Here is a 27,548-nt window from a genome sequence, read left to right as displayed (position 1 = left end):
TGTTTGTTCCCCAAAGAATACATTTCCTCCATTAAGCGGTGGGGAGGGGCAGGAAGGCTTCCGGGAGGCATGTGCCGGGGGGTGGCCCTTGAAGGATTAGTGTGGCAGCTGGCGGAGCAGGGGGGGTTCAGGCAGAGGAAACAGCTCAGCTAAAGCCTGGAGGGGGGCGCCGACCGCGCAGGAGGGCCCTGGCGGCTGCCTTGAGGGCACGGTGACCAGGGGCAGCGTCTGAGCTGGACCCCAAATGTCAGAGCCAGCGTGGGAGGAGTCTCATGACCGCCAGGTCCACCCCGTGCAGCCCTGGGCAATTCACGTGGCACCTGAGGACACGGGGGGGGCGTGTCCAGGCCTGCGTGGGGTCTCGGTCCTGGGTTCCCCTCGCTCCCGAGGCCCCGCAATGTGCTAGGGTGGACGTCAGGGTATTTGCCCGCGGACAGAGCTTGGAGTCCTTTACAGCCGAATAGCACCTGCTGCCGCCCCACCGCTGCTCTCTGTGAGGGCCAGGGCCAGCCCTACAAGCGATCAGCCATGTGCAAACTAGCAAACAGGACTAGAGGGAGGAGCCCCCACTGTGATTCCTGTGGCATCGCTGGGGCCAGCCAGGGAAGAGAGTCTCAGTCCCTGAGAGTGGAGGAAGTATGTAAGACAAGGAATGCTGTTTGTTGACTGACTAAATGATTAGAAAGGAGATGAGTGGTGGCCCATGGGTCATGCTGCCTGCCCTCCTTCCTCGAGGGGATTTGGCAAACGCAGAACTTGGGTGGAATGAAATCATTATGTCGTTGGTGGACCATATGCTCCTTGGTGCCATCATGGCTTCGAGACTGGACCACACGGGTCTCTGACTGGGTCGGATCGCAAAGCATTAGAGATACAGAGGGAAAACAGCGGGCAGAAAGAGAAACTGAGCCATCTTTCTTCCCGGTCATGTCGGGTGTGATCCAGGGCACATATAAGGAGCAGATAACGGGGAGGGAGAGGGCTTGACCTGGCCGGACAGTGGAGGAGAGCCCTTCAAAGAAGTGACGTTTCAATGGGCACTGAAGGATTTTGCTGGATGAAGCAGACGAGGAAGGGTGTTCCTGGCCAAGGGCACTGCAAGTGCAAAGGCCCAGAGGCGGTGGGTAGGTGGGCACAGGTGTAGGTGTTGGAGGAACAGCAAGGAGGCCGAGGTGGCTGGAGCAGGGGGACAGGAGTCGGGGGTGGGGTTGGAGGGTTTGGGCCACACTGGGGAGCAGGGCACGCCTCCAGTTTTGTTCCAAGGGCTCTGGGAGCCATGGTAGAGCTTGAAACGGGAGGAATATGATTGGGTTTACAATTCAAAGAAGCCCCTCTGCTGCTTCCACAGGAAACAGGGCCTGTCCGGGACGGGGGCGGACATGGGACAGCATCTAGTGGAGATGGAGGCCCGGACTCGGGTGGGACCCAGGGTGCAAGGAAGTGGGTGCGTTTTGCATCTGTCTGTGAGGTGGAGCCAAGGGCGCCCGCCACAGCTGGGCTGTGAATGAGGCTGAGGTGAGGAGCGGAGGCGAGGAGGCCCGGCTCCCTGGTGAAGGCGGGACTCAGCAGTGGGAGGAGCAGGTCCATGTGGGGGGACATCAAGAGCCAGGCGCAGCTATGTTCAAGTTTCAGGAGCACTAGGTCTCCAAGGGGGCCATGGCAAGGACACTGATTCGAGTTCCCCGTCATGTGGGCGGAGCCTCCACAGTGCCTGGACAGGAGTGGCACACAGTAGGTCATCGATGATCACTAATTGTCATCCATCTAGTTTTACTGCCTGCCCTCTCAGGGTAAATGCCACGAGGGCAGGGATTTTTGTCTCTTTTGTTCATGGGTGTGTTTCCCTGGTGCCTAGAGTGGGACCTGGTGCACAGTAGTGCTCAACCAGTGCTGAGCGAATGGCTGGGTGATGGAACCTGTGTGGCAGGGGCTGGGGTGGGCAGCAGCTCTGAACCCTGGCCCCTGAGGCCTGACCTGTCCTCACAGCCCCACGGGCAGCAGCCACTACGCCTCCTCCGGGGAGCTGAGCCAGGGCAGCTCGCAGCTGAGCGAGGACTTCGAGCCGGATGAGCAGAGCCTGCAGGGCTCCGAGCTGGAGGACGAGCGGGACCGCGACTCCTACCACTCCTGCCACAGCTCGGTCAGCTACCACAAGGACTCGCCGCGCTGGGACCAGGACGAGGAAGAGCTGGAGGAGGAGCTGGAGGAGGAGCTGGAGGACTTCCTGGAGGAGGAGGAGGAGCTGCCTGAGGATGAGGAGGAGTTGGAGGAGGAGGAGGAGGTGCCCGACGACATCGGTGGCTATGCCCAGCGTGAGGAGGTGGCTGTGGCTGAGCCCAAAGACTTCAAGCGTGTCAGCCTCCCACCGGCCGCCCCCAAGAAGGAGGACAAGGCCCTGGCTGTTCCTGCTGAGGGCCCTGACATGGCCAAGGCAGCCCCTGAGTCAGCTGTGTCCAAGGAGGGGCCTACAGCTGAGCGGGCGCCAGAACCTGAGCCCCCCAAGGCTGAGGAGAGGTAACGGGAGGGGCTGAGGGCTGTCACAAGGTCGTGGAGTCACTGGGGTGGCAACAGGGCCAGCGTGGGCCTGGGGGGTGGGGGAGGCTGTCCCAGGGTCACGGGTTTATTGAAAGGATCAGAAGTGATGGGAAGGTGGGAAAAGTCAAAAGGGGTTCACTGGGGTCCGAGGGGCTCAGGTGGGGTCATGAAGGGATCTTAGGGGTGTGAGGAGCCGAGGCCACAAGAGCATGGGAAAGACCCTGGGCAAATAGGATTATAAAGGGACAGAGGGGCCAGGAGGGTGGAAAGGGGAGCCGGGGACCCAAAGGTGTCAGAGAGGTGATGGGCATGTGGGAAGGGGGCAGTGGCACCAAGGCCACTCAGAGCGGGCACAGGCGGGGCATCCTGACTCTGAAGGGACAGGGAGCCCACGGAGGGCCCGGCATCGCTTGCAGGGTGCTGCTCAAGGAGAGCCTGCCCTGGAGCCTCATGAAACCCCTCGCCTCAGTTTCAGGCCACGAGAGGATGAGGAAGGCCAGGAAGGTCAGGACTCCATGTCCAGGGCCAAGGCCAACTGGCTGCGAGCCTTCAACAAAGTGCGGCTGCAGCTGCAGGAGGTGAGCGAAAGCAGCGCCAGCCCACCCCAGCCTGGCCGTGCCCAATGCCCCGCCACGCCCACGGCAGCCGGGCCACGCCCACAGCAGCCGAGCCACGCCCACGACAGCCGGGCCACGCCCACCTCTCCTTTCCGCCCACGCCCCACCTACTCTGGCTTTTCACTAGCCTTGCCCATGCCAGCCTGACCATGCCCACTTCCCCACCCTACCCATCTTGCGTATGCTCCCATACATTTGGTCCTTCCTTGGCGCCCCCCACACCAGCCTCCCTACACACCCCCGGCCTGGCCCTTCCTTAGCCCCAACCGTGCCTACCCTGGTCGCCTGCCCTACCATTCCTGGCCCAGCCCCTGTCCCATCTGACCCCTCCTTGGCCCCACCAGCACCCTGACCCCACCGTGCCCAAAGAAGCCCTTCCTCGGCCTCACTCGTGCCTGCTTGCTCTACCCGCAACTAGCTGGCCCACCAAGGCCCCGCCCAACCTCCCCTGCCCAGCCTGGGGTTTCCTCCTGGGGAAGGAGGAGAGGTGAGCTGGAACCTGGAGCGGAAGTCAAGCTGAGGTCATGGCTATACCCATGTCAGGGGTCAAGTTCATGAACAGAGATAGAGATTAGGGATAGGGATGTAGGTCAGGGTCAGGGCAGCAGTCAGAGATCAGAGGTCAGGGTTAAAACTGGTGTTGGGGAAGAAGTCAGTGCTTGGGGTCGCAGTGTGGTCAGCGTCAGGGCTGAGAAGGGTCTGAGGTCTGGTCGGTATCGGAAAACAAATTAGGTGAAAGAGAGACTTGGCCTCAGGGTCAGAGTGACTGTCCAGATGGGCAGTAGGAGTGAGGCCGTTCACTTCTTCCTACATTCAGCCTGCTCTGGGCTGGGGACAAAGCCGTGTCACCATCCAGGATGACCTTCCAAACTGGGGTGAGGCCAGCAGGAGGAGATCCTAAACAGATGCCCAGAGTCTTAGGCCATCAACCATCAGAGCCACAGAGTTTCCAATCAAATTTCTTATTAGTTGTAAAATAGCATTTTTTTGACTAAGCAATACAATCTCATGGTTCTCAATTTGAAAGGCAGAAAAGGGTGTACAGCAAAGTCAACTGAATAACTCTCAGTGTCAGCAAATTAAATGAAAAAATAGGAGCTACCCTTGTAATGCAACCAGTGACACGACAAGAAAAAGAAACATGAGCAGGAGCTGTGGGTTTCACAGAAGGGGCATAAAACTGTTCCAAGCAATCAGGAAAACTTCCTGGAGGAGGTGACACTTAAGGAGAAGGGATATCCAACATACTTTAACAATATTTCAGAAGCGAGTCCTGGACCCTCCTCACCCCACCCCCACCATGCCATCCTTTAGCTGCAAGGGAGGTGGGGGGTGTTGACCCTGGGTCTACACTGAGACCTGAATGATAAGTGGAGGCTGGTCAGGTGCAGGTTGGAGGGCATACAAACAGGTGGCACAGCTCTGTCAAAGGCCCTGGGGCACAAGATCAGATGAGCCAGGGAAGCTGAAGGGAGTTTAGAGAATGACGGAATCGTGAGAGTGTTTGACCAGCTCTGGAGAATCCTAGGGCTGTGGAGCATGAGCTGCTGTGGGAGATGACACTAACGAATCCCCAGGTGTGACAGACAGGAGGCCAAGCCCCCTGAGGTTGGTGGCAGAGAGCATCTCCTCTCTCCCCATCTTACAGATGGACAGATGGAGGCCCAGAGAAAGCCAGTGAGCTCCCTAAGGACACACAGTGAGGACTAGGCCCTGGGCCTTCTGACTCCCAGGCCAAGGGGAGACAGAAGTGGGTTTGGTGCCTGCCCCACCCTGGGAAGGGGCCGCCACACTGACCATGTCTGTGTGTGTCCTGCAGGCCCGGGGAGAAGGAGAGATGTCCAAATCGTTGTGGTTCAAGGGCGGGTGAGTAACGGAGCTATGGGGCGGGAGGAAGGTGTGAACCCAGAGCCTGGTGGCGGGTGCGCACAGAGCTTCAGGCCAGCGAGGGCTGGGAGAGGCTCCATTTAGACAGGGCCCGGGCTGACAGCATGGGTGACATCAGGTGGGCGCCGTCACAGAGCACTCAGGCGGGGCAGGAGCCCGAGATAGTAACATGTAGGATGCTCCCACAAACTCTTGGGGTCACTGCCCCTAGTTTACAGATCGGGAAACTGAGTCCGGAGAGGTCCTTGCCTTTTCCCAGTCACTCACGTGTTTCAAAGCCACTTCCCCCTGGAAATCAGTGTGAGCTAGAGGAGAAACCCATTCCTGCACGTACACCTGCGTCCCTGGAGGGCGCTTCCTCCTTCCATGCTGCTCGTAACTCTCGGATTGTCACCAGGTTGCTGCCTCTTTCATTGACACCAGTCCTTTGGTCTTAAATGGGGCGTTTTGTCTTATCTAACTTCTTTAGTTACTCATTTTCAGGGTTTTTTTTTTTTTTTCCAGAATTTGGGTGGCGAGTTTAGAAGATGCAAAAGATATTTTTAAATGACACTACTGTTTTAAAATAGCAGCAGAAGAGTGACCTCTTTCTGTTGTACGTCCTCTGCAAACGGGCAGGGAGATGGAGCCCTGACCCCCGAGGAGCAGGGGTCCTGGGAGGGGAGCCTTGAGGCGAGGCCGCCCTGGGCCTTCCTGTGACACGCTTTCTGGAGGAGGCGCTCAGGCATCCCTTCCAGCATCCCTTGCTGCCAGGCATCTCTCTCTCTCCCTCTCTCTCTCCCTCTTTCCCTCTCTCTCCCTCCCTCTCTCCCCCTCCCCCTCCCCCCCCAGTGGCCAGTGGAGCCTTCTGGTGAGGAGGCACACCAGAAGACTCTGGATGAGTGCAGCTCTCAGGAAAGGGGGCTTGGACAGGCCCCCGTGGCATCGCCCCGGTGCTCATTTTCACATTCACCAGTTACGGCAAACCTGCCAAGTGGCGACAGCAGAAACGATTTCCAGTTATCTCCTTCCCACGGGCTCTGAAGTCGCTCCTTCCAGAATAGATTTTAAACACACACATGTATTTGCAATCTTGAGCATAAAAAAAGCTTTCATTGATATTTTAGGACATTATTTAGATGTGCCTTAACTCAAATTTTCATTAAACGTGAGCAACGGCATCATCTCCCATTTCCCAGATGAGGAAGTTGAGGCCCAGGAACTTCTCTCACTGTTCTGGGGGCCAGAAGTCCAAAGCCCAGCGTGAGCGGCGCCTCCTCTGACGCCTGAGGGTGAATCCTTCCTTGCCTTCCTAGCCTCCGGGAGTTGCCTGCGACCCTGGGTACTCCTTGGCTTGCAGACGCGGCACTCCAGTCCCTGCCCTGTCACACGCCCGTCTTTCTTCTATAAAGGCACCAGTCCTGTTGGATTGGGCCCATCCCACTAGGACCTCATCTTAGCTAATTACATCTGCAACCCTCCGATTTTCAAACAAGGTTGCTTTCTGAGGTAATGAGGGTTAGGACTTCAGTGTATCTTTGTGGGGGACACAACTCAACTCTTAACACCCTGGGAGATCAATTGTCCTGCCCAGGCCTCAGATGGTGTCTGTTGGAGGAAGGGGACTTTCCTGGGCCCTTGATGCCCTGTGTGTGTCTTGCAGCCCTGGCGGTGGTCTCATCATCATTGACAGCATGCCGGACATCCGCAAGAGGAAGCCCATCCCCCTCGTGAGTGATCTGGTGAGTGCCTGTGCCCTCCTCTCCCCCAGCAGAGCAGGCCTGCCGCAAGCAGTGCTCAACCTGTACAACTGCCCATGGCGGACCTTGGGCTGGGGGCTGGCAAGGCATTCTCTGGGACTAACGTAATCTAATTTCTACCCTGCGTGCTGCATGGACACTTCAGGCCATGGTGAGTGATGGTGACCTGGCCCCAGAGCCTCCTCCCCAGACTCCTGCACTGAGCTCTTCCAACTGGCCCCAACCCATGAGTTCTCGGGAGTGAACCTTTCCACATCCTACAGTTCATGGGTGGGGAAGAGAGCAGGTGACTCCCCACTTTGGTTTATGGTGTGGCTGGTGGTTCTGCTCTGTAGCTGGTGACCGCAGCCAAGCGTGACTCCAGAGTCTGGTCCATGATGGTGGGGGAGGGGTGAGTCAGGGGTGTGGGGCTGCTCACACCTTCCAGGGTCCCTTCTAACCTGGAGCCTCTGTCACTTCCCAATTCTTCACTGGTTCTCCCGCTCCTGTGACTTGTTTCCTATTCGTGGCTGTGGCTTGATTCTGTGGCCGGTGGCCCCAAACCCTGGCTGTGGATTCTGCTCTCGGTGACAACCCCATGGCTGTCAATCAACTTCTGTGACTCCCTCGGTGACTCGCCTGCCCCAGTCCCTGGTCCAGTCCAGAAAAGCAGGCATCACCTCCGCCTTGGCCTCCAGCACTTTGAACAACGAGGAGCTGGTGCGTCGGGCCCTCCTCCTCGCCCCGTTGGGGGGTGGGCTGGGCCGGGAGCTCCTGGAGGAAGAGGAGGAGGGTATGGCAGAGACAGGCATTCCTGGCCCTCCACAACTGGATGACGCAGCACCCAGCAAGCACAGACCGTGCGCAGAACCCAGGGATTCCGACAGACAGCGTGGGGCTGGGGAAGGACTGGGCCTTTACTGTACTCAGACCTGGGTGAGGGCGGGCAGGACAGTGTCCGCGGGTTAGGGCCCCGCGCCCCATGCCGCACGCCCTCCCTCCCCGCAGAAAAACCACGTTTACAAGAAGACCCTGCAAGCCTTAATCTACCCCATCTCATGCACGACGCCGCACAACTTCGAGGTGTGGACGGCCACCACGCCCACCTACTGCTACGAGTGTGAGGGGCTGCTGTGGGGCATCGCGCGGCAGGGCATGCGCTGCACCGAGTGCGGCGTCAAGTGCCACGAGAAGTGCCAGGACCTGCTCAACGCAGACTGCTTGCAGCGTGAGCAAGCGCGGGGCGCGGGGAGCGGGACTGGAGCCGGCTGGGAGTGGGTAGGGGGCGGGGCGGGGGCGGGGCATCGGAGATCGGCGAGGCTTCGAGGAGTGGGCGGGGATGGACGTGGAGAAGGGGCGGGGCCCCGCGGAGACGGGGCGGAGGGGCGGGGCATCGGAGATAGGCGAGGCTTTGTGGAATGGGCGGGGCGGAGGGCGGGGAGGGGAGGGGCAAACAAAGGGGGTGGGGCTACGGGGCGGGACTCGGTGGGGCGAGGATTAGGGGGTCAGAGGAGGGGAAAGGACGTGAGACGGTCAGAGACGGGTGTGGAAGGGCTCAGGGACGAGCTACACTGTGCAAAGGGCGGGGTTAATGAGAGGCAGCAAAATAGGTTAGGGTTAGCTCAAAGAAAGGAAGGGGCTACGAATGAGAAAGGGCTCAGTGTGGGGGAGAGGTGTCAGACAAGGGAAGGGGTCTTGGAGGGAGGTGGGTGGGGGGACTCACGAGGACTGGTGGACTGGAGGACAGGGAATGAAGGGCTCAGGGAGGGGACGGGGATTGAAGGGTGAAAGGCCTGGTGGGAGGGGGATTGAGAGAGCAAGTAGAAAGCTGTCGCAGCTGTAGCTTTTGCGGGTGGTTCACCTGAACCCCCACGGCTTAAAGTGCCCGTGGCCGCAGCCGAGGAAGCTCTGGAGTGGGAGCGGGAGTTCTCACCTGGGTGAGGGAGTGCGCTCTGGACAGTGAGGGGCGTCTGCGTCCTTAGGGGCGGCGGAGAAGAGCTCCAAGCACGGGGCGGAGGACCGGACGCAGAACATCATCATGGTGCTCAAGGACCGCATGAAGATCCGGGAGCGCAACAAGCCCGAGATCTTCGAGCTCATCCAGGAGATCTTCGCGGTGACCAAGACCACGCACACGCAGCAGATGAAGGCGGTCAAGCAGAGCGTGCTGGACGGCACGTCCAAGTGGTCGGCCAAAATCAGCATCACCGGTGAGGCCGCGGGGCGCCGGGGTGGCCACGGAGTCCCTTCGCCTTAGCCCCCTGTGCCCCCTCCCACGCCGCTTCTTCCCTTTTGCTGCGTGTACTTGAGCATGTCTATGTCTTCCCCACGTCCATGTGTGTGTGCATTTGTGCTCACGGGATGTGCAAGTATGCCTCCAAACGTGTGTGCCTGACACTCTCTCTGGGTGCGTCTTGGTGGGTGCCCCCCAGAACCAGACCCCAAGAAGAGGACTTGAGGGCAGCACGGCGTAGCAGGGAGGTGGTCCCAGGAAGCCCCAGTAGGGGGTGGAGACATGAGGCTGGGAGCAGGGAGGGAAGGAGCCCTGCAGGGGGCGCCAATGAGCAGGCGACAGCTGCTGCAGGCTGGATCCTGCTGGAGACCTTAGGGGAGCAGGGTGGAGCACACACTTGAGAATGTCCCACCCAAGGGTGGCCCTGGGGCATCTTTCCATCCTTCAGTGGCTGAGGGTTCCCTGGGTGTTAACTCTTCAGCAAGCCTAGTGTGCCCAGTGGGTGTGCCCTCTGGCGCCTGTGGCCAGAACCAAGCCCTTGGTCCGTCCTGGGCATCCCTAGCAGCAGCCTGGAGCCTGTGCCAGTGACCGTTCTTGGCATGGCTTGCTCCTTGAGCCCACGCTGTATCTGTCCTGTGTGTCTCCCAGTGGTCTGTGCCCAGGGCTTGCAGGCAAAGGACAAGACGGGATCCAGTGACCCCTATGTCACCGTCCAGGTGGGGAAGACCAAGAAACGGACAAAGACCATCTATGGGAACCTGAACCCCGTGTGGGAGGAGAACTTCCACTTGTAAGTGCCCGGTGGGGCCCCCGGCCCTCGGCGTGGGGCTCCCTGCTGTGGGAGCTGAAGGGGGCTCCTAGAGCAGCCCGTGCTGGCCGCCTGACCCCTGCCCTCGCCTCCCCTCCCCCCTGCAGTGAATGTCACAACTCCTCTGACCGAATCAAGGTGCGCGTTTGGGATGAGGATGATGACATCAAATCCCGAGTGAAGCAGCGGTTCAAGAGGGAATCTGACGACTTCCTGGGGCAGACCATCATCGAGGTGCGGACACTCAGCGGCGAGATGGACGTGTGGTACAACCTGGGTGAGTGAGGGTGGGGTTCTGCAGGGGCGTGGGCCCCAGGGAGCCAGCCAAAGTGGGGAACAAGGCTGGAGGGGAGAGACTCAGTGTCAGGAGTGGTCTAGGAGCCCAATCTGATGGAGGAGGCAGGGTCTTTGGGCTTAGTCTGATGGCGGCAGGAAGCACCCAGCCGGAGAGAGTGAGCAGAGCCCAGGAACCTCTTAGTTCAGTTTGGGACGGTGAGGGAGGGACAGAATCTGCACATCCCAGTCTTATGGCAGAGACAGGAAGCAAGACCTGGGGATCCTAGTCCGAGGAGAGAGGCACTGCCCCAGGGATCCAATCTAAGAAGGAAGATTGAACTTGGAGAATCCAGTCTGAAGGAGGAGGTATAGTTTGGGAATCCTAATCTGAGAGAGGAGCTACAGAACCAAGAACCCTATCTAAGAAGCTGAGCAGCATCTGTGAGCCCAATCTGATGGGGGAGGCAGGGTCTATAAGCCCAATCTGAGGGCGTAGGAGGAACCCAGTCTGTGAGGGGTGAGCAGAACCCAGGAACTTCTTAGTTTGGTTGAGGAAATCTAGATATCCCATTCTGATGGGGGAGACAGGAAGCAAGACCTGGAGATCCTAGTCTGAGGACAGAGGCACAGACTCAGGAACCCTGTCTAAGAAGATGAGTAGACTCTGGGGAGCTTCATCTGCTGGGAGAGACAGAGCCTGGAGGAGAAGCAGGCCTGGGGCTCCTAGTCTAACGAGAGAGACACAGACCTGGGAATTTAATCTGGCTGAGGAAGCAAGGTCTGGGGTCCTAGTGTGAACGGAGAGACACGGCTGAACATTCTAGTCTAGCAGGAGAGACACCAGCCTCGGGAGCCAACTGGCGGAGAGACAGCCAGGCCTGAATTTCAGGGGGTCCAGGAGGGCTGCAGTCATGCATGCGTTGAAACAGCCCAGGGCTGTATTGAGAAGCTCTGATGCAGCCATCCCTTTCTGCCCTGCAGACAAGCGGACTGACAAATCCGCTGTGTCGGGTGCCATCCGGCTACACATCAGTGTGGAGATCAAAGGCGAGGAGAAGGTGGCCCCCTACCATGTCCAGTACACCTGTCTTCATGAGGTGAGACCCCCTGCCCCACCCTGCCTTCGGAGCTCAGCGTGACCTCCCACATTGCCTCCACTCGCCATTCCTGCCTGCCCCAGCTTCACCTTCCTCTTTCCAGCCACGCCATCCACACTCCCCTGGACCCCTGAGACTGTCCCACATGCTATCCTCTCTTCCTGGAAAACTCTCCATCCATCAAGGTCCAGCTTCAGGGCCCCCTCCTTGGAAAGCCTTCTCTGACCTCCAGACAGACTCTCACTACCCAGCTCCAGGTCCTTCCATCTGTCCCAGCCCCGAACACTCAGGGTTGGGCTGTTTGTGTTTTGGTCTGTCTCTTCCAGCTGCCTGCGGGCTCCTGGAAAGAATTCAGTCTGTTGAATAAATAAATGATTGAATGGCTGAATGAGTGATGAATAGAAAGATGGACAGATTGGCAGGTGGATGTGTGGTTGAACTACTGGAAGTATAGATGAGTGGATGGGTGAATTTGGGGGTAGTTGGATAGATGGATGGGTGAGTAGATGGGTATAAAGATGGATGATGGATGGATGGATGGATGGATAAATTGATGGGTAGATAGATATATGAGTGGTGGATGGTTGAACCAGTGGGTGGATGAATTGTTGGATGGACAATTAGGTTGTGGGTAGCTGCATGGGATAGATGGATGTGTGGTGGAGTTATTAGATGAAAGGACGAGTAGATAGATGAATTTTGGGGTAGTTGGGTGGGTGGGTGGGTGGATTTATGGATGGGTGGGCAGACAGGCAGTTGGACAGATGGATGGATGGATGGATGTGTGGAAGGACAGAAGGAAGGATGGGTGGATGGATGTGTGGTCGAGCTGTTGGAAGTATGGATGTGTGCATGGGTGAAATTTTTAGTAGTCAGGTAGATGGATGGATGACTTGTTGGGTGGACAGATTAAGTTGTGGGTAAATGGATAGGATGGATGGATGTGTGGTTGAATTGCTAGAAGGGAGGATTACTGGATGGGTGAATTTTTGCCTAGTTGAATGGATGGGTGGCTGGGCAAGTGGATATATGGACAGACAGACAGATGGATGGGTGGGTGGGTGGGTGGATGGATGTGTGGTTGAATTAGCGGAAGGATGGATGAGTGGATAGGTGAAATTTTGGGTAGCCGGATGGATGGGTGGGTGAAAGAGTGGGTGAATGAACTAATGCACAGACAGATGAATAGATGATGTAAGCTGCGCCAGACCTGGGATCTCTGGCCCCTCCTGCCCTCTTGCAGTCTCTGTGACACCTTTTCCCTTGTGGTGGCAGAACCTGTTCCACTTCGTGACGGACGTGCAGAACAATGGAGTCGTGAAGATCCCAGATGCCAAGGGCGACGACGCCTGGAAGGTTTACTACGATGAGACAGCCCAGGAGATTGTGGATGAGTTTGCCATGCGCTATGGCGTCGAGTCCATCTATCAAGCCATGACGTGAGGCTGCAGGCCGGGGTGGACATGAGGGCGAGGTGCAGGAAGCTGGGGGTGGGGGTGGGGCACCAAGTGGACAGAGTTCTTGGGGGGAGGAGGCAGAGGGGCAGTAGGTGTGGTGGGGGTTATGTAATTCCCCTGAAGGTTAGGAAAGTGCCATTGCTGGGGGCTGGAGTGACAGGGACAAGAGGCAGAGTTAGAGGCAGAAATAGGGCGACCCAGAGAGGAGAGAGGTGAGCAGGGAGGGTGGAATCAGGCAGAGGGAAAGGGGGCAGTTCGGGGGTCAGGGGAGCCACTCATGGATGCTGTCTCGGAGGCATTCTGGGGGGATGTGGCCCACCCTGGCTGGACACCAGGCCCAGCGCCTCCTGCTCCCTCCCACCAGCCACTTTGCCTGCCTCTCCTCCAAGTACATGTGCCCCGGGGTGCCTGCCGTCATGAGCACCCTGCTCGCCAACATCAATGCCTACTACGCGCACACCACCGCCTCCACCAATGTGTCTGCCTCAGACCGCTTCGCTGCCTCCAACTTCGGGGTCAGTCCCAGGGGTCAGGGCTAGGGGATGAGGGAGAGCCCAACCCTGTGCGGGTCAGACTCTGTGTGGTTCCTCGGTCCCCAGTCTGGATCTGACTTGCTGTGTGACTTTGCACCAGCCACTTGCCCTCTCTGAGCCTCAGTTTACTCCTCTGTAGAATGGAAACAGATGTTTTGAGGGTTCAGTTCAATGGTGGATGGGGTACCCTTAGTGTATAGTAAGTGCTCAGCCAACATGGCAGCCCCTTTAGCTGCTACATTTGACCCCCAAGTCCCCGCTTCCATCCATCTTCCTCCTCCTCTGCCTCCTCAGAAAGAGCGCTTTGTCAAACTCCTGGACCAGCTGCATAACTCCCTGCGGATCGACCTCTCCATGTACCGGGTGAGAAGTGCATGCATGACGACTTGCTCATCCCCCCGCACAAGTGTGTCCAGAGGAGACCGCTCCCAGTGGGCGTGCATGTGGGAGGACCCATCTTAACGTGTGGAATGTGTTCCTTTGACACGTGTCCACATATGTGGGCAGCACCTGCCCAACGTGCTTGGTGCATCCAGCAGATCCCCCAGTTGCCTCAAGGTGTTCTCATTGACCCCCGCCACCTCCTGAAACTTGGGGACTCTCGTGTCTTCCCTCAGACACTGTCTCCCAGCCTTCTTCCGTAACCCCGCCTCTCTTCTCACTTCCAACAGAATAACTTCCCAGCCAGCAGCCCGGAGAGACTCCAGGACCTCAAATCCACTGTGGACCTCCTCACCAGCATCACCTTCTTTCGGATGAAGGTGGGGAAGGGGACCCAGCCCCGTTAGCTCTGCAGGGAGCCTCTCCAGGACTCTTAGCTCCTAGACGCGGAACATTTTGCCTGGAGGGCTGTGCCCTTCTCAGCGACCCTCTGCTTTCCTACTGCTCCAGCAGAGCCCAGAACCACTTGTAGCCGCTTCTTGGGCACCTCCTGTCCTGGCTGTGCCCACCCATGCCCGTCTCCCTCTCTCCAGGTGCAAGAGCTCCAGAGCCCTCCCCGCGCCAGCCAGGTGGTGAAGGACTGTGTGAAAGCCTGCCTCAACTCCACTTACGAGTACATCTTCAACAACTGTCACGAGCTGTACAGTCGGGAGTACCAGACAGACCCGGTGAGGACCCCAGGATAGGGAATGGCAACCAGACCCTGGCCCAAGCCCCAGATCTGCCCCCTCCCAGGTGACAGACTGTTCTGAGCCTCAGTATCTCCATCTGTGAAGTGGGGTCATAAACCCACATCTCAGGATTGAGAAGAAGATTTAATGAGACACAAGCTTTAGATAAACTATAGTTAAGTGCTTAGCACCCGATACACAATGGCTGCTCCATAGGTTTGGTTTTGGTAAAACTTCATTGAGTTTGGCATAACACAGCATGCCTGGAATAAAGTCAGCGTTCAACAGATGTTGCGTTACATTGAATGGCTTGAGTAGAGTTCGGTTTTGATCATTTCAACTCAACTTATCTGAGATCCTTCAGCACGTGTTTATCTACACATACAATGTCCCAAGATTGTCAGAAAGGGTTCCAAGACCTTAGACTCTAGTAGGAGGGAAAGATGTAGAAATCAGAGCTTTACGGCCCAGGGTGATTAGCACTGGGAGGGGGGAATCTTGGGGGCTGCGGGAGCTGGAGTGGCCCTCTCTCAGCTCCGGCTGATGGGAGAGAACACAGAAGCTGAGCTCTGTTCAACTTTATTTCCTCTTGTTCACTTGCATTCAGTTGACTTGAGTTGAAATCCAGTTGCTCTTAATTGAATTGGGTGGAGGCGAAGTGGATTAAGTTGGGTTGAGTTTAGTTCAACTACAGTCAGTTTAGTTCCATTTATCTCTATTTGGTTGACTTAAGATAACATTGTTCTCGGCTAATTAGTGAGCTGAACTGAGTTGGATTGCGTTGAGTTTGAGTACAAAATCATTTATTTCCATTCAGTTGACTTGAGTTGAAGTTGTTCTTGACTCAGTTGAGTTGGCTTGAGTTAGGATGAGGTGGGTCATTGGGTTAGGTACAGCTGAGTTCAACTGAGTTGAGTTGGGCTCATTTCCATTGCATTTAGGTGCATTTATTTCCATTGATTGACTAAAGTTGGATAGAGTTGGCCTGAATATGTTAGGTTGAGTTGAGTAGGTAGGGTTGGGTTGGGTTGACTTGGATTGAGTTGAATTAGATTAAATTGGGTTGGGTGAGTTCAAGTCAATTTATCTCCATTATTTTGAATTAGGCTGATGTTGATCTTGGACAAGTTGATTAGGTTCAATCCAGTTGAGTTTATTTGAGTTCATTTCAATCCAGTTAAATTCAATTCCACTCCATTCAGTGTAGCTGGCCCAAGTTCAGTCCCACTGAATTAACTCTGAGAACTGCCATCTGTTAAGCTAAGTGGGTCTGATTTGCATTCATTTCTGTTCCATTTGGTTTAGTGGGTCTGAATTTGTTCAACTAAATTCAGTTCCATTCAGTTTTATTGAGTTGAGTCTAATTAAGCTTCTTGGAGCTGTGTGGACCTGACCTCTGTTTGGGCTAGTTTACACGAGTTCAGTTCCTTTTCATGCAGACCTCCCAGCTAGACCACACATGTTAATGGGGCCCCTTCCTCACCAACCTCCTACCCCTCCATAATGGACTGAGTGAGGCCCCCACCCCTAGACCCCTTGTGGCCAACGTGTCCACTGCCTCTTCCAGGCCAAGAAAGGGGAAGTTCCCCCAGAGGAGCAGGGCCCCAGCATCAAGAACCTCGACTTCTGGTCCAAGCTGATCACTCTCATAGTGTCCATCATTGAGGAAGACAAGAATTCCTACACTCCCTGCCTCAACCAGTGAGTTGTGTGTCTGCGTAGTTAGTTATCTGGAGGTCATTGTGTATGTGTGAGCACAACTTTGTGTCTTATATGCAAAGGTGGTCATGTCTAATTACACACAAAATGTTGTGGATGTGGGTGCGCCTGGATGAGATGTGACATAATTTGCAAAGAGAAACAAAAAATTGTGTGTATGTACACAATCCTGGTGTGATTAGGTATGTATTTTGCACATGTTGATTTGTGTAAATAACAGTATTTATATGAATGTATATAATTTTGTCTGCATGTGTAGGTTTATGAATAACAATAGACAGTGTTTGAGTATTTACTGTGTGCTAGATAGTGCCCCACTAAACGCTTTACATTTAAATCACATTATATCTTACATGCGTGGATGTAATTTTGTGTACAGTTGTGGTCTATGGGTTTAATTGTGTATCTGTGTTCACTTGTGGAATGCACTTCAATATACAATGTGGTATGTTGTGTAATTGTGTGTGAGTGTGTACCAGTTTTGGTTTGTGGAATTATATGTCTAGAGAAGTTTCATCTGTGTTAGCTGAATGAGCTGTTGTGTTTTGTTTCTCCCTGAGGTGAGCACTAAAGGGGCCCGTAACTCTGGGGTGCCAACAGCTCTTGGTTACTTAGATATGGAGTTCAGATCAGGGATTTTGGGTGGATGGACAGATGGATGGAGATGGGTGGATTACTAGGTGGATGGATAAAGAGATTGATGGGAAGATGGCTGGGTGGATAAAGGAATGGATGGGTGGATGGATAGACAGGTGGGCGAATGAATGGGTAGACAGATGGACGAGGGGGTGAATGAATGGGTGAAGGGAGGAGGGATGAGTGGGTGGAGCCTCCGGGAGAAGCAGGGCCCTAGTGCGGAGTCACTCAGCAAGTCAGCGGCTCTGAGGGAGCTTGACTCCAGCTCTCTCGCCTGTCCCACACAGCCCTCTGGGCTGGGAAGGCCCAAGCAGCCTGTGCCGTCTGGCTTCTGTCTGCCAAGGTTTCACGATTCTGTGGCCTTCGTCAGGTTTCCCCAGGAGTTGAACGTGGGTAAAATCAGTGCGGAAGTGATGTGGAACCTGTTTGCCCAGGACATGAAGTACGCCATGGAGGGTGAGTCCCCTGCCTCCGTGTCTCCCGGCCTGGCTGCAGCGGCTAGCTATGCCTCAGTGTCCCCTCCAAGGCTGTGAGTGTCCTGGACCCTCATGCCTGAGGTCGAACACCAGTGATGGCCAGAGCTGGTACTGCTGAGACGGGGGTGGCGGGCGCTCCTGACTGAGCCGCCCCTGCTCCCCCGCACAGAGCACGACAAGCATCGTCTGTGCAAGAGCGCCGACTACATGAACCTCCACTTCAAGGTCAAGTGGCTCTACAATGAGTACGTGGCGGAGCTTCCTGCCTTCAAGGACCGCGTGCCTGAGTACCCCGCGTGAGTCCCCTGCCCCAAGCCCAAACCAGAACCACGGCACTCACTGCCAGACTGAGCTCGGAGGGGAGGGCTGGCCTACACAGGCTTCTGTGGGTGGCTGGGACCAGGTGGGGCTCAAACTCACTGTTCTCCATTCTCAGCCATTGAACTAAGGATTCCAGTAACAGCCCAGACAATAATCATAAGTGTCAGGAACTGCGCTGAGCAACCCCACGTGCCTTTTCTTATTTAATCCTTTCGACAATTCTGTGAGACGGGAGCCCTGTGATTCCCGTTTTGTGGATGAGGAAATGGAGGGTTGAATGCCCGAGGTGATGTCTGATAAGTGTCAGAGCCGGGGTTTGGACTCCAGCTGTCTGACTCAAGGGCTGTTTTGCAGAGTGGGAGGTGGCCACCATTTACCGAGGACCTACTATGTGCTGTGTCGTTCATACCCACAGCTGCTCTGTGGGGTAGAGACTCCTCTGTGGTCCAGGAAATGGGATCCCAGAGAGTAAATCCACTTGTCCACGGACAGTTTATCTGAACCAGGATTCCCGCGAGTATAAGGCTGCACTCTCACAGTGGTCACTTGGTCCATTTCCCGGATGAGGTAACTGAGGCCTGGTGGGGGAGGGGAGCAGAGGGGCAGCCACTCAAGGCCACAGGGTGAGTTCCAGGCAGAGCAGGACCTGCCCCAGCACCATCCAGCACTCGGTCAGAACCGGGCAGAGCAGAGAGTCAGGGGACAAGAGGTGGCGGGACCCACCCTGGCTCTCCGTTCCAGGTGGTTTGAGCCCTTCGTCATCCAGTGGCTGGATGAGAATGAGGAGGTGTCCCGGGATTTCCTGCACGGGGCTCTGGAGCGAGACAAGAAGGATGGGGTGAGAAGGCTGACCCAAGACCAAGCTCCCAGTCTACTCCCAGCGGCCTTATTTCCTCTGGGGTTCATTGGGATCCAGCCCGGGGGTAAAACGTGCCCTTGGGATGAGGCCAGTCTCTGAAAGCTTTGTCTTGTTCGCAGTGTTGAAAGTCTTTTGTTCATTCAACCAATGAATGCAAGTCCATCAAGCCTGACCCTCCACCCACCCCGCAGCCTCTGCGCCCCCCAGAGCCTTGGCTCTAAGCCAGCCTCGCACACTACCCATCTCACTTGATCCGTCTCCCTGGGGCCGGCGGGAGGGTTGGGCTCTGGGAACTGTGTGGCTCTGACCCCGCCCCGGCCTCCTGGCCTCCCTCCCACGGCAGTTCCAGCAGACCTCGGAGCACGCCCTGTTCTCCTGCTCTGTGGTGGACGTCTTCTCCCAGCTCAACCAGAGCTTCGAGATCATCAAGAAGCTCGAGTGCCCCGACCCCCAGATCGTGGGGCACTACATGAGGCGCTTTGCCAAGGTGCAGGAGTGTGGGTGGGGCCGGAGATGGGGTCCAGGTGGGGGATGGGGTGGGATAGGGTCAAGGTTGGGGTTGGAGTTGAGTTTGGGATTGGGGTCAAGGTCAGGATTGGGGTTGAGGTTGGGACTGAGGTCAAAGTTGGAATTGGTGAGGTCATTGGTATTGAGATTGGGGTTGAGGTCATGCCACAGAGGTTAGAGATGTGTTTGGGGCCAGGGTTTGGGTTGAGGCTGGGGCTGAGGTCAGGGTTGGATTTGGCAATGTCATTGAGGCTGGGGCTGAGGTTGGAGTTGGAGCTGGCAATGTCACTGAGGCTGGGGTTGACATTGGGACTGATGTTTGGGTTGAGGTTGAGTTTGAGGCTGGGGTTGAGGTCGGGGTTGTGGTTAAAGTTCGAGTTTAAGTTGGTGCTGGGGTCCAAATGGGGCTGGAGTTGGGGGTGGGGTTGAGCTTGGGGTTGGGTTTAGGGTCACTCTTCAGATTGGAATTCTGCTTGGGGCTGAGGCTGGAGTGTGGCAGTTCGTGCAGAGTTTGAGCAGGCATTGGGGTGAGTTTGGAAGCCGGGACTGTTGGGCTGCAGTTGAGGCTCAGCTGGAGTGGCTTTAGGCCCGGTTGAAGTTGAGGGTTGAAAGTAGGAACTGGGATTCCATTTGGGATCGAGTCATGCTTATGGCTGGGACTGGGTTAATATAACGGTTAGCTGCTCTTAAAAAGAGCTGGGTCTATGTGAAATAATCACCTTCATCTGGTACCATCTCCCCTTTGCCGTGACGGCCATCTTGGGCAGGGAATTTGCCCAGGCCCAGTGGTTCATCTCAGGTGCTAACAGGGGTTCGGGTTCATCCCTAGTCTCACCAGTGGCTCTTGATGGCACCTGGTAGCCAAGGGCCCATCCCGCCCCGGCCCCACCTTGTCCTCACGCCCTCTGTGTCCTCCCCAGACCATCAGCAACGTGCTCCTCCAGTATGCAGACATCATCTCCAAGGACTTCGCCTCCTACTGCTCCAAGGAGAAAGAGAAAGTGGTGACCAGCGGGGGCCCCTGTCCTGTCCTCTCCCAGTCCCGTTCTGCACCCCCGGGACTCCATCTTTCCCTGGGCTCTGATACCTGTGTCTGTGGGTGTGTCCAGCTCTGTGTGTCTGCCTGTGTGTGTCTGAGGGGATCTGGAGGTGAGGGGACCTCAGTGTGTCATTGTGTGGTTGTTGTGAATGACGACTGCAGGGTGTATGTATGTGAATGTGCAAAGCTTTGAGCCCCATGTGGGAGAATAAAGGTGTGTGACAAGAATTCCCCTTTCTGCCTCTCCCAGAGTCCTACCCCTCTCACCAGGCCTGCCCACCCCAGAGACCCCCATCTCCAACACTCCTGGGAGTCTGCTCCCTAATGCTGTCTTCCATTCTCAGATGACCCTGTGGGACCTCAGCTTCCTCCAGACCCAGACCCTGAAATGATCCCGGGGTCCCTGGCAGGCGGGGGGAGGTGCAGGGGAGGGGTCCTGAGCCCTGACTCCCCGCTCTGTCCCCTCCCCAGCCCTGCATCCTCATGAACAACACTCAGCAGCTGCGAGTTCAGCTGGAGAAGATGTTCGAAGCCATGGGAGGGAAGGAGGTGAGGTGGGCCAGGTGGGGTCACCACCGTCCCCATGTCCCTGTCGGCCCTAGAGCTCCTACCCAGTGAATTCCAGCTCAGCCACTCGCTCAGCGCAAGCAAGCAGCTTTGCCATCTGTGCCTCACTTTCCTGTCCGGCCCTTTGGGGTCCCTTTACCTGGGTTGGATGGGAAAATTCCCTGTACATGTGGATGCCCTATAAACCTGACCTGCTGGGGGCCGGCCTCGTGGCCGAGTGGTTAAATTCGTGTGCTCCGCTTCAGCAGCCCAGGGTTTCACTGGTTCGGATCCTGGCGTGGACATGGCACCACTCATCAGGCCACGCTGAGGCGGCGTCCCACATGCCACAACTAGAAGGACCCACAACTAGAATATACAACTATGTACTGGGGGGATTTGGGGAGAAAAAAGCAGAAAAAAAAAAAAAAAAGATTGGCAACAGTTGTTAGCTCAGGTGCCAATCTTTAAAAAAAAAATAAAACCTGACCTGCTGTCCCTTCTCCCTCCTCAGCTGGATGCCGAGGCCAGTGACATCTTGAAGGAGCTCCAGGTGAAACTCAACAACGTCTTGGATGAGCTCAGCCGGGTGTTTGCTACCAGGTGGGGGCACCTCCACGGCTGGGAGCAGAGGGAAGAGGGCAGCCCCGAGACCTCTGCACCTGGGGCATCCAGAGACTCAGGAGGTGTAGGGGCCAAGACCTCAGGCTAGGAGTTAGACGTGGCTGAGTTTAATCCTGACTTCGCCACTCACTAGCTGTGTGGCCTTGGGTGAGTCGTTGAACATCTCTGAGCCTTAGTTTATTCATCTGTAAAGTGGGGATGCTGATAATGACGGTACCCAAGTAGGACTGTGCGATGAAATGAACAACGCAGGTAAATGTCTCAGCCTGGTGCCCGATTCTGCTATTATACAGCACCCTTGCTCAGTCGTGTGCCATGGCTCCCTGACCCGGGTGACAACAGATCAAGGTCCACAGATCAGCTTCTGTGGCCTCGTCCAGTCCTTCCTGCAGAGGCCAGGAGAGTCTGATCTGAGCTGCTCCCCTCTGTTTCCCCAGCTTCCAGCCACACATCGAGGAGTGTGTCAAGCAGATGGGTGACATCCTTAGCCAGGTGAAGGGCACAGGCAATGTGCCAGCCAGTGCCTGCAGCAGCGTGGCCCAGGACGCCGACAACGTGCTGCAACCCATCATGGACCTGCTGGACAGCAAGTGAGCCAGGCCAGGTGGACTGGGTCCGCCAGGGAGGGTTCAGGGGTAGGGCCTCAGAGACCCGGGGCCGGCCTGGAGAGGACACTGGGGGCATGTTTGCTTGGTGGCGTTTGAATGGTTTGGACAGGTGGGTGGGTGGAGGCATGAAGGGATGGAAAGATGGGTGGGTAAATAACCGGAAGGATTGGTGGATAAATAAATGTGTGGATGAATGGATAGTGGTTGGAGGGATAGGTGACATGAGGGATGGGCAGGTGGGTAGAGGGGTGGATTGAAGGATACATGCTTGGAAGGCTGGAGGGAGGGCAGATGGAGAAAAGGGTGGATGGACGGATAGGCAGGTAGTTGGGTAAGTCTTTGGATGGATGAATAACTGGATGGATCGATGGATAGATGGATGGACAGATGGAAGGGAATAAGGATAAATGGATGGAAGGGTAGATGAGAGGATGGATGGATGGATGGAAGGAAATAAAGACAAATGGATGGAAGGGTAGATGAGAGGATGGATGGAAGGAAAAAAGGAACTAAGGACAAGTGGATGAAAGTATAGATATGAGCATGAATGGAAGGAAGGAAAGAAAGGACATAGGAAGACAGACGGATAAATGGATGGGAAGATAGAAGGAAGAAGGGAAGGGAGAGAAGGAGGGAGGAAGGAAAGAAAGAGATGGAGGGAGCATTAAAGGAAGTTGGAGGAGGGATTGTTCAGTGATTGGGTGGGTCAGTTGCTAGATGGACCGTGGTGGATTGCCCTCTGTCCTTCAACCCGCGTATATCCAATCATGAATTCTTTGTCATTTTCCCTCTCAAGTCTTTCCTCTTCCTACCATTCCCTGCCCCTTCTTCCTGAGCACGGCCCAGCCCCCTCATAGTCCATGGTCTCCAGGCTTCCTCTTCTAGTTCATCCCCCAACTCCATTCTTTCTGACAAGAAGTCTGGCTGTGTCTCTCTCTTGAACACTCCATGGCTCCCCAGTGCCCTCATGCTAAGACCCAGGTCCTCCTCCTGGACATTGAGGCCCTTTCCAGTCTGGCCCCTGATGACCTGTCCTGCCACCATTTTCTCTTCTGCACATGCAGCATGCATCATAGCCCCATCAGACCACCTAGGGGTCCCGGTACAGGCTCTGCTCCCTCTTGTGTGTCCATGGAATGCCTTCCCACCTTGCCCGTCTGTTGGGGGGAAGGGCTCTGTGGGGTAGGGCCAGGTGGGCGCTCTCTCAGACCTGCCCCTTGCCCCCAGCCTGACTCTCTTTGCCAAAATCTGTGAGAAGACGGTGCTGAAGCGGGTGCTGAAGGAGTTATGGAAGCTGGTCATGAACACCATGGAGAAGACCATCGTCCTGCCGCCCCTCACTGATCAGACGGTGAGCCCACGGGGCCAGAGGGGGCACCTGGGCCACCTCTCCTGCGGGAGCCCAGGAAATTTGGTGCTAAAGGCATTGGGGCTCAGGTCATTCAGGCACAAAGGCCATTTGAGGGTCATAGAAGCCACCAGAGGTCAGCGGGGCCATTCAAAGATGAGAGAGGTCACTTACGGGTCAAAAGTCATCAAAGGGTCAAAGAGGTCATTCAGGAATCAGTTATTCAAAGGTCAGAGAGGCCAAGTAGAGTCAAGTGACATCCAAGGGACATAAAGGTCACATGGGGGTCAAGGGGTCACTCAAAGGTCAGAGGTCATCCAGAAAACAGAGAAGTCAGCTTGGGGATCAAAGCCACCCACGGGTCACAGAGGTCGTAGGGGTCAGTAGGTTCATAAAGGGCTTAGGGAGTCAATCAAGAAACAAGGAAGGGAGACACCATGGCCTTCAAAGATCAGAGACGGATAGACCAGAGGGCTCCTGGAGGTCAACCAGAGGTCACGGAGAGCATCCACGGTCAGAGAGGTTAAGCAGAGGTCAGCGGTCATCCAGAGACCAGGACCATGCCTCTGGGACCCTTCTGGAAACCAGAACAGAGGCAGTGATCCCCAGGGATCAGGCTGCAGGGCGGGAGTGGAGCGACCGGTGACATTTGCGGAGGGGTGTGGCTGAGTGTGGGTCCCTCCAGGGAGGCGTTGGGGGCCTGAGGACAACGGTGGCACAGCACAGAGTGGGAGGACCATCCTGGGCGGATGGGAGAGGCCTGGGCAAGGTGGGCAGGGGGCCGCCAAGAGGCGATGATGGTGGGGGAGGCTCCGGCCTCCTGCAGGCTGGGCTGGGGCACGGGGTCCGCCCCTCGGTGCCGTCTCTGCCCCGTCGGGGCCTTCCCAGGAGACTCATGGTGACTTATTCCCCCCTCCCACCGCCCTGTCCCCATCACGGCTGACAGATGATCGTAAGTAGAGGCCCCTCTGTCCGTCTGTCTGTCCCTCTGCTCTGTGTATGGACTCGGCCCTCTGCGTGGCTGCACCCCCTCCCCAGTGCCCCTCCTCACCCAGTGGCCCCCCACCCACCGTTCCACCTCACGCCTAGATGTGCCTGTGTCTGTCTGGGGGGGCATGGGGAGGGGGCGGGGCTGGGAGGGAGGGAGGCCGCGCCACCCACCCCGCCCCATTATAAGTCCTGAGGAGCGCCCCCGGCTCCACATCCCTGGCCAGCGCCTGCCCACGTGCCCTGTCCTTTAGCTGGAATTCACCCTTGCTCCCATGCCCAGATGCCACCAGGCTGGCTGGGTCTTCTCTCGGAGCTGGAAGGAGGTTCAGGGTCAGTGCAGCCCCTCTGACCTCCCCTTTGGGCTCTGAACTGTAGCAGCCCCTGCAAAACACAGGCCATCCACACCGGGCTCGGCAGCTGCTCAGTGCAGGCCCCTAGAGCACACGCTCTGTCCCTCCGTCCCTCGCCAGCCCCGTCTGCCCCAGTCCCGCTGCACATACAGACACACACACAGGCACCCAAGTGGGAGACGGCGTTGACTTTGGTGTCAGGCAGACTTGGGGTCAAATCCCAGCCCAGCCATTCTCTTCTCTGTGACCTTGGGAAGTCACTTCACCTCCCAACCTCCGTTTCCTTGTCTGGAAAAGGGGTTAATTGTAGCAACTCTCTGAGGGTTGTAAGAACGAAATGGAATAATGCATTAACGTGCTCATCTCCAGTGACTAGCTGAGGCAGCGCTCACTAAATTAGAGCTAGTGTGATGGTTGTTCTTGGTGATAGTACACAGACCCACAAGGGCAGAGATCAGTAACACCACTTCAGAGTCCCCCTTTGTGGGCAAGGCAGCGCTGTTACAAGATTTCACCTTGTCAAAAGTTTACAAGTGCTCATCTCACTTCTTGGTGGCTGCAGTCTGGGTCTTTGGCTGTAACTACCTGGTGGCAGCGTACCCAACCACAGACAGTGCATGTGTGGCCAGGGAGGTTAGGGAATTCACATTTATTGATGCTTCCCTACATGCCAGACCTTCTCAGAGCTGCTCACCTTCATGACAGCCCTTTGAGTGAGGTGGCTATTATCATTCCCATTTTGCAGATGAGGAAAGCTGAGGCTCAGAGAGGAAGAGTCACTTGCTGAAGGCCACATAGTAAATATATTTCAGAGTCAGGATTCAACTTCAGGTCTATCTGAAGCTGGAGCCCCTTTGCTTTTGAGAACCAAGAGCCTCACGTATACAGTAAATGTAAATGGACTATATTTTGGCAGTGACTTCTCTCTGTTCTCTCAGGGCCTGTATTTCTATTTCTCCTTCTCTCTCTCTTTCTCTTTCCTGTCTCTCTGGGTCTCTAACACCTTCTAAGAGTCGGTCATCAAGGCACACACACTGCTCCATGCAGCCCCGTCACCAGCCCCCGGTGCAGTGCAGGTGCCTTTTCCTTCCGTCCCTGTGAGTTCATGTGTGGTCACCCCAGGTGCCCACCCACATGGCTTGCCAGGCTGATCACCCTGTGACATTGTCTCTGCAGGGCACCCTCTTGAGAAAACATGGCAAGGGATTAGAAAAGGTAATGAGGGCCTCATCTGTGCTGAGGTCCCGAGCTCTGGTGTCTGGGTGTGTGTGTGCCTGTGTGTGTCCATGGGCATGGGCAGGAAGGTCGGCTGGGGGTGACGGGTAGGAGGTGGGGTTTCTAACCAAGTTCCACAAGACCAGAAGTCAGAGACGAGGTGACTCCCCAAGGATGTGGCTTGGAGTGTGTGTGAGCAAATGTGTGCACAAATGGCTGTCATCCTCTTACATAATACGCATGGGCTTATCCCATCCCTGGGCTCAGCTGAAATTCCGGGCCTTCCAGAAGGGCCCAGACACTGGACTGCTGCCTTGGATTGAGACATGTTGTTTTTTATGTAGATTTTTTGTTGTTGTTGTTCTAATGGGTGTTTATTGTAAGCAGATGGCTGCTATGGCAACACATGGACAGTTGCCCTTGCTGTGCACTCATACGGGCGCTATTATAGTTGTTTACTCACAAGTAGGGTCTCTGCTTCATGAATGGGGGTTGTAGGGCCTCACTACTCACTAATCCAGCCCTTCAGGGGCACGTTCAATGTGCCAGGCACCGTGTACATGTATGTGCATCCATGTAGGGGCGAGAGCGTGTGGGTTTATGTGTGTGATTGTGCATGTGTGCAAATGTTTTGGAGTGCACATGCGTGTTTTAGCATGAGTTCTGCATGTGTGTGTGTCTGTGTATGTGGAGCCAGGTGTGTGCGCACATAAACTTTCTGCACACACGGATGTACCTGGGTGTGTCTGTGTGTCGAGTGACCTCGTGATGCCTGTTAATACGTTTCTTTTAGTTAGGCCTGGGGATGAGGTCTTGAGAGCTGGGGAGGAGAGATACCAAGGCCCTCTCTTCTCTGCCCTCCCCAGCTGCCCCATCCAGGCAGGCTGGCTGTGGGTGGGCACCCATCCCTAGGCCAAAGGCTGGATTAGGCCTCCCAGCAGTCTGGAGTCTGGCCCCAGCCGCCCTCCCCGCCCCAGGAACAAGGGAAGGCGCCCCCCTGGGGAGGGGGCCGGGCATTAGACCCGGGACTGGGAGGGGCTCGTGAGCGGGCGCTGGGGCTGTGCTCTGAGGGCAGGGAAGTCCCAGCGAGTGCCCTCCCAGCAGCCTCCGGAACTCTGACCTCCGCCTGGTTCTCTCCACAGGGCAGGGTGAGACTGCCAAGCCACTCAGATGTAAGCCCGGCCCCTCTGTGTGTCTGGCGCCCCCACCCCCCCCACCCCGCGCCTCCGTCCGCCTCTGTGGTCCGTGCGTCCGGGGCGTACTGTGAACCCGTCTGTCGGTCTCTTCTTCCTTTGTCTGTCTAACTTGCTCGTGAAGGGTGGAGGGCAGGGGGAGGTAGGTGGGGAGGAGGGTGTGGCAGGGAAACTGAGGCCCAGACAGCTGGCTCCTGAGTGTGCCTCGTGAAGTCACAGAAAAGGCATATGAAGAGCAGTGGCAGCCAGGATGACAATAATGATCTGAGCAGCGGCAGGATGCCCAGCTCGCACCAGCAGCTGGCAGACCATCAAGGTGGTTCCAATACTCCCCACCGTAAAAGGCCCCCTCAGGGGACCCCAGACCCCCCGGGGCCGAGGCATGCTGGCCTCCTGACCTCATTGATACTCAGCCCACCCCAGCCCCCCAGCTAGCGCTGCTGCCTCTGTTAGCCAGGGGAGGAAACTGAGGCCCAGAAAGGGCCAGGGAAGTGCCTCAGGTCCCCCAGCACAGTGACGGAAGAGGCAGGACATGTGGCTTCCAGTCCGGCTCCGTCTCCCCCCAGCACCGCCCGTGACCTTGAGACCAAGTCATAATAACAGTGAACACTGAATAAAGACACATTTAGTCCCAGCTGAACCACAAAGTAGATATGATTTCCCCCATCTAGTTGGGAAAACTGAGGCTCAGCGAGGTTAAGTGACTTGCCCAGGGCCACACAGCAGAGCTGAGATTTGAACCCGGGCTCACCTGGCTTGAGGGAACCGTGGCGAGGACGCCACGCTGCTGGGGTCTGCTTTGGGGGCGGTGAGGGATTGGCACTGACGTGTGTTTTCCGGGGAG

The 27,548-nt window shown here is 56.3% G+C and overlaps 1 protein-coding gene across 4 annotated transcripts in view; it reads left to right on the top strand.

Annotated features, from left to right (window-relative positions):
• UNC13A (unc-13 homolog A) overlaps positions 1-27,548 on the top strand; it is a 61,847-nt gene that overhangs the window by 21,197 nt on the left and 13,102 nt on the right. The window contains exons 10-37 of one of the 4 annotated variants that reach the window (XM_023625421.2): positions 1,987-2,514; positions 3,005-3,113; positions 4,972-5,018; positions 6,682-6,760; positions 6,924-6,929; positions 7,406-7,477; positions 7,766-7,985; positions 8,740-8,967; positions 9,639-9,780; positions 9,906-10,075; positions 11,056-11,171; positions 12,447-12,610; positions 12,993-13,143; positions 13,456-13,524; positions 13,833-13,922; positions 14,136-14,270; positions 15,841-15,974; positions 16,999-17,084; positions 17,274-17,400; positions 18,167-18,263; positions 18,628-18,771; positions 19,712-19,795; positions 20,302-20,379; positions 20,891-20,979; positions 21,438-21,590; positions 22,836-22,959; positions 25,473-25,511; positions 26,654-26,683. In XM_023625421.2, the coding sequence (XP_023481189.1) occupies positions 1,987-2,514; positions 3,005-3,113; positions 4,972-5,018; positions 6,682-6,760; positions 6,924-6,929; positions 7,406-7,477; positions 7,766-7,985; positions 8,740-8,967; positions 9,639-9,780; positions 9,906-10,075; positions 11,056-11,171; positions 12,447-12,610; positions 12,993-13,143; positions 13,456-13,524; positions 13,833-13,922; positions 14,136-14,270; positions 15,841-15,974; positions 16,999-17,084; positions 17,274-17,400; positions 18,167-18,263; positions 18,628-18,771; positions 19,712-19,795; positions 20,302-20,379; positions 20,891-20,979; positions 21,438-21,590; positions 22,836-22,959; positions 25,473-25,511; positions 26,654-26,683 (3,511 nt within the window). The remainder of the gene's footprint in view (positions 1-1,986; positions 2,515-3,004; positions 3,114-4,971; positions 5,019-6,681; positions 6,761-6,923; positions 6,930-7,405; positions 7,478-7,765; positions 7,986-8,739; positions 8,968-9,638; positions 9,781-9,905; positions 10,076-11,055; positions 11,172-12,446; positions 12,611-12,992; positions 13,144-13,455; positions 13,525-13,832; positions 13,923-14,135; positions 14,271-15,840; positions 15,975-16,998; positions 17,085-17,273; positions 17,401-18,166; positions 18,264-18,627; positions 18,772-19,711; positions 19,796-20,301; positions 20,380-20,890; positions 20,980-21,437; positions 21,591-22,835; positions 22,960-25,472; positions 25,512-26,653; positions 26,684-27,548) is intronic. The other 3 variants (XM_070246579.1, XM_070246578.1, XM_023625428.2) reach the window with 3 other exon arrangements.

This window comes from Equus caballus, chromosome 21, assembly GCF_041296265.1.
Source record: "Equus caballus isolate H_3958 breed thoroughbred chromosome 21, TB-T2T, whole genome shotgun sequence".
NCBI classification, from domain to species: domain Eukaryota; kingdom Metazoa; phylum Chordata; class Mammalia; order Perissodactyla; family Equidae; genus Equus; species Equus caballus.
Note: the sequence above shows the minus strand (reverse complement) of the source record. Positions and strands in the feature narration are given on the sequence as shown.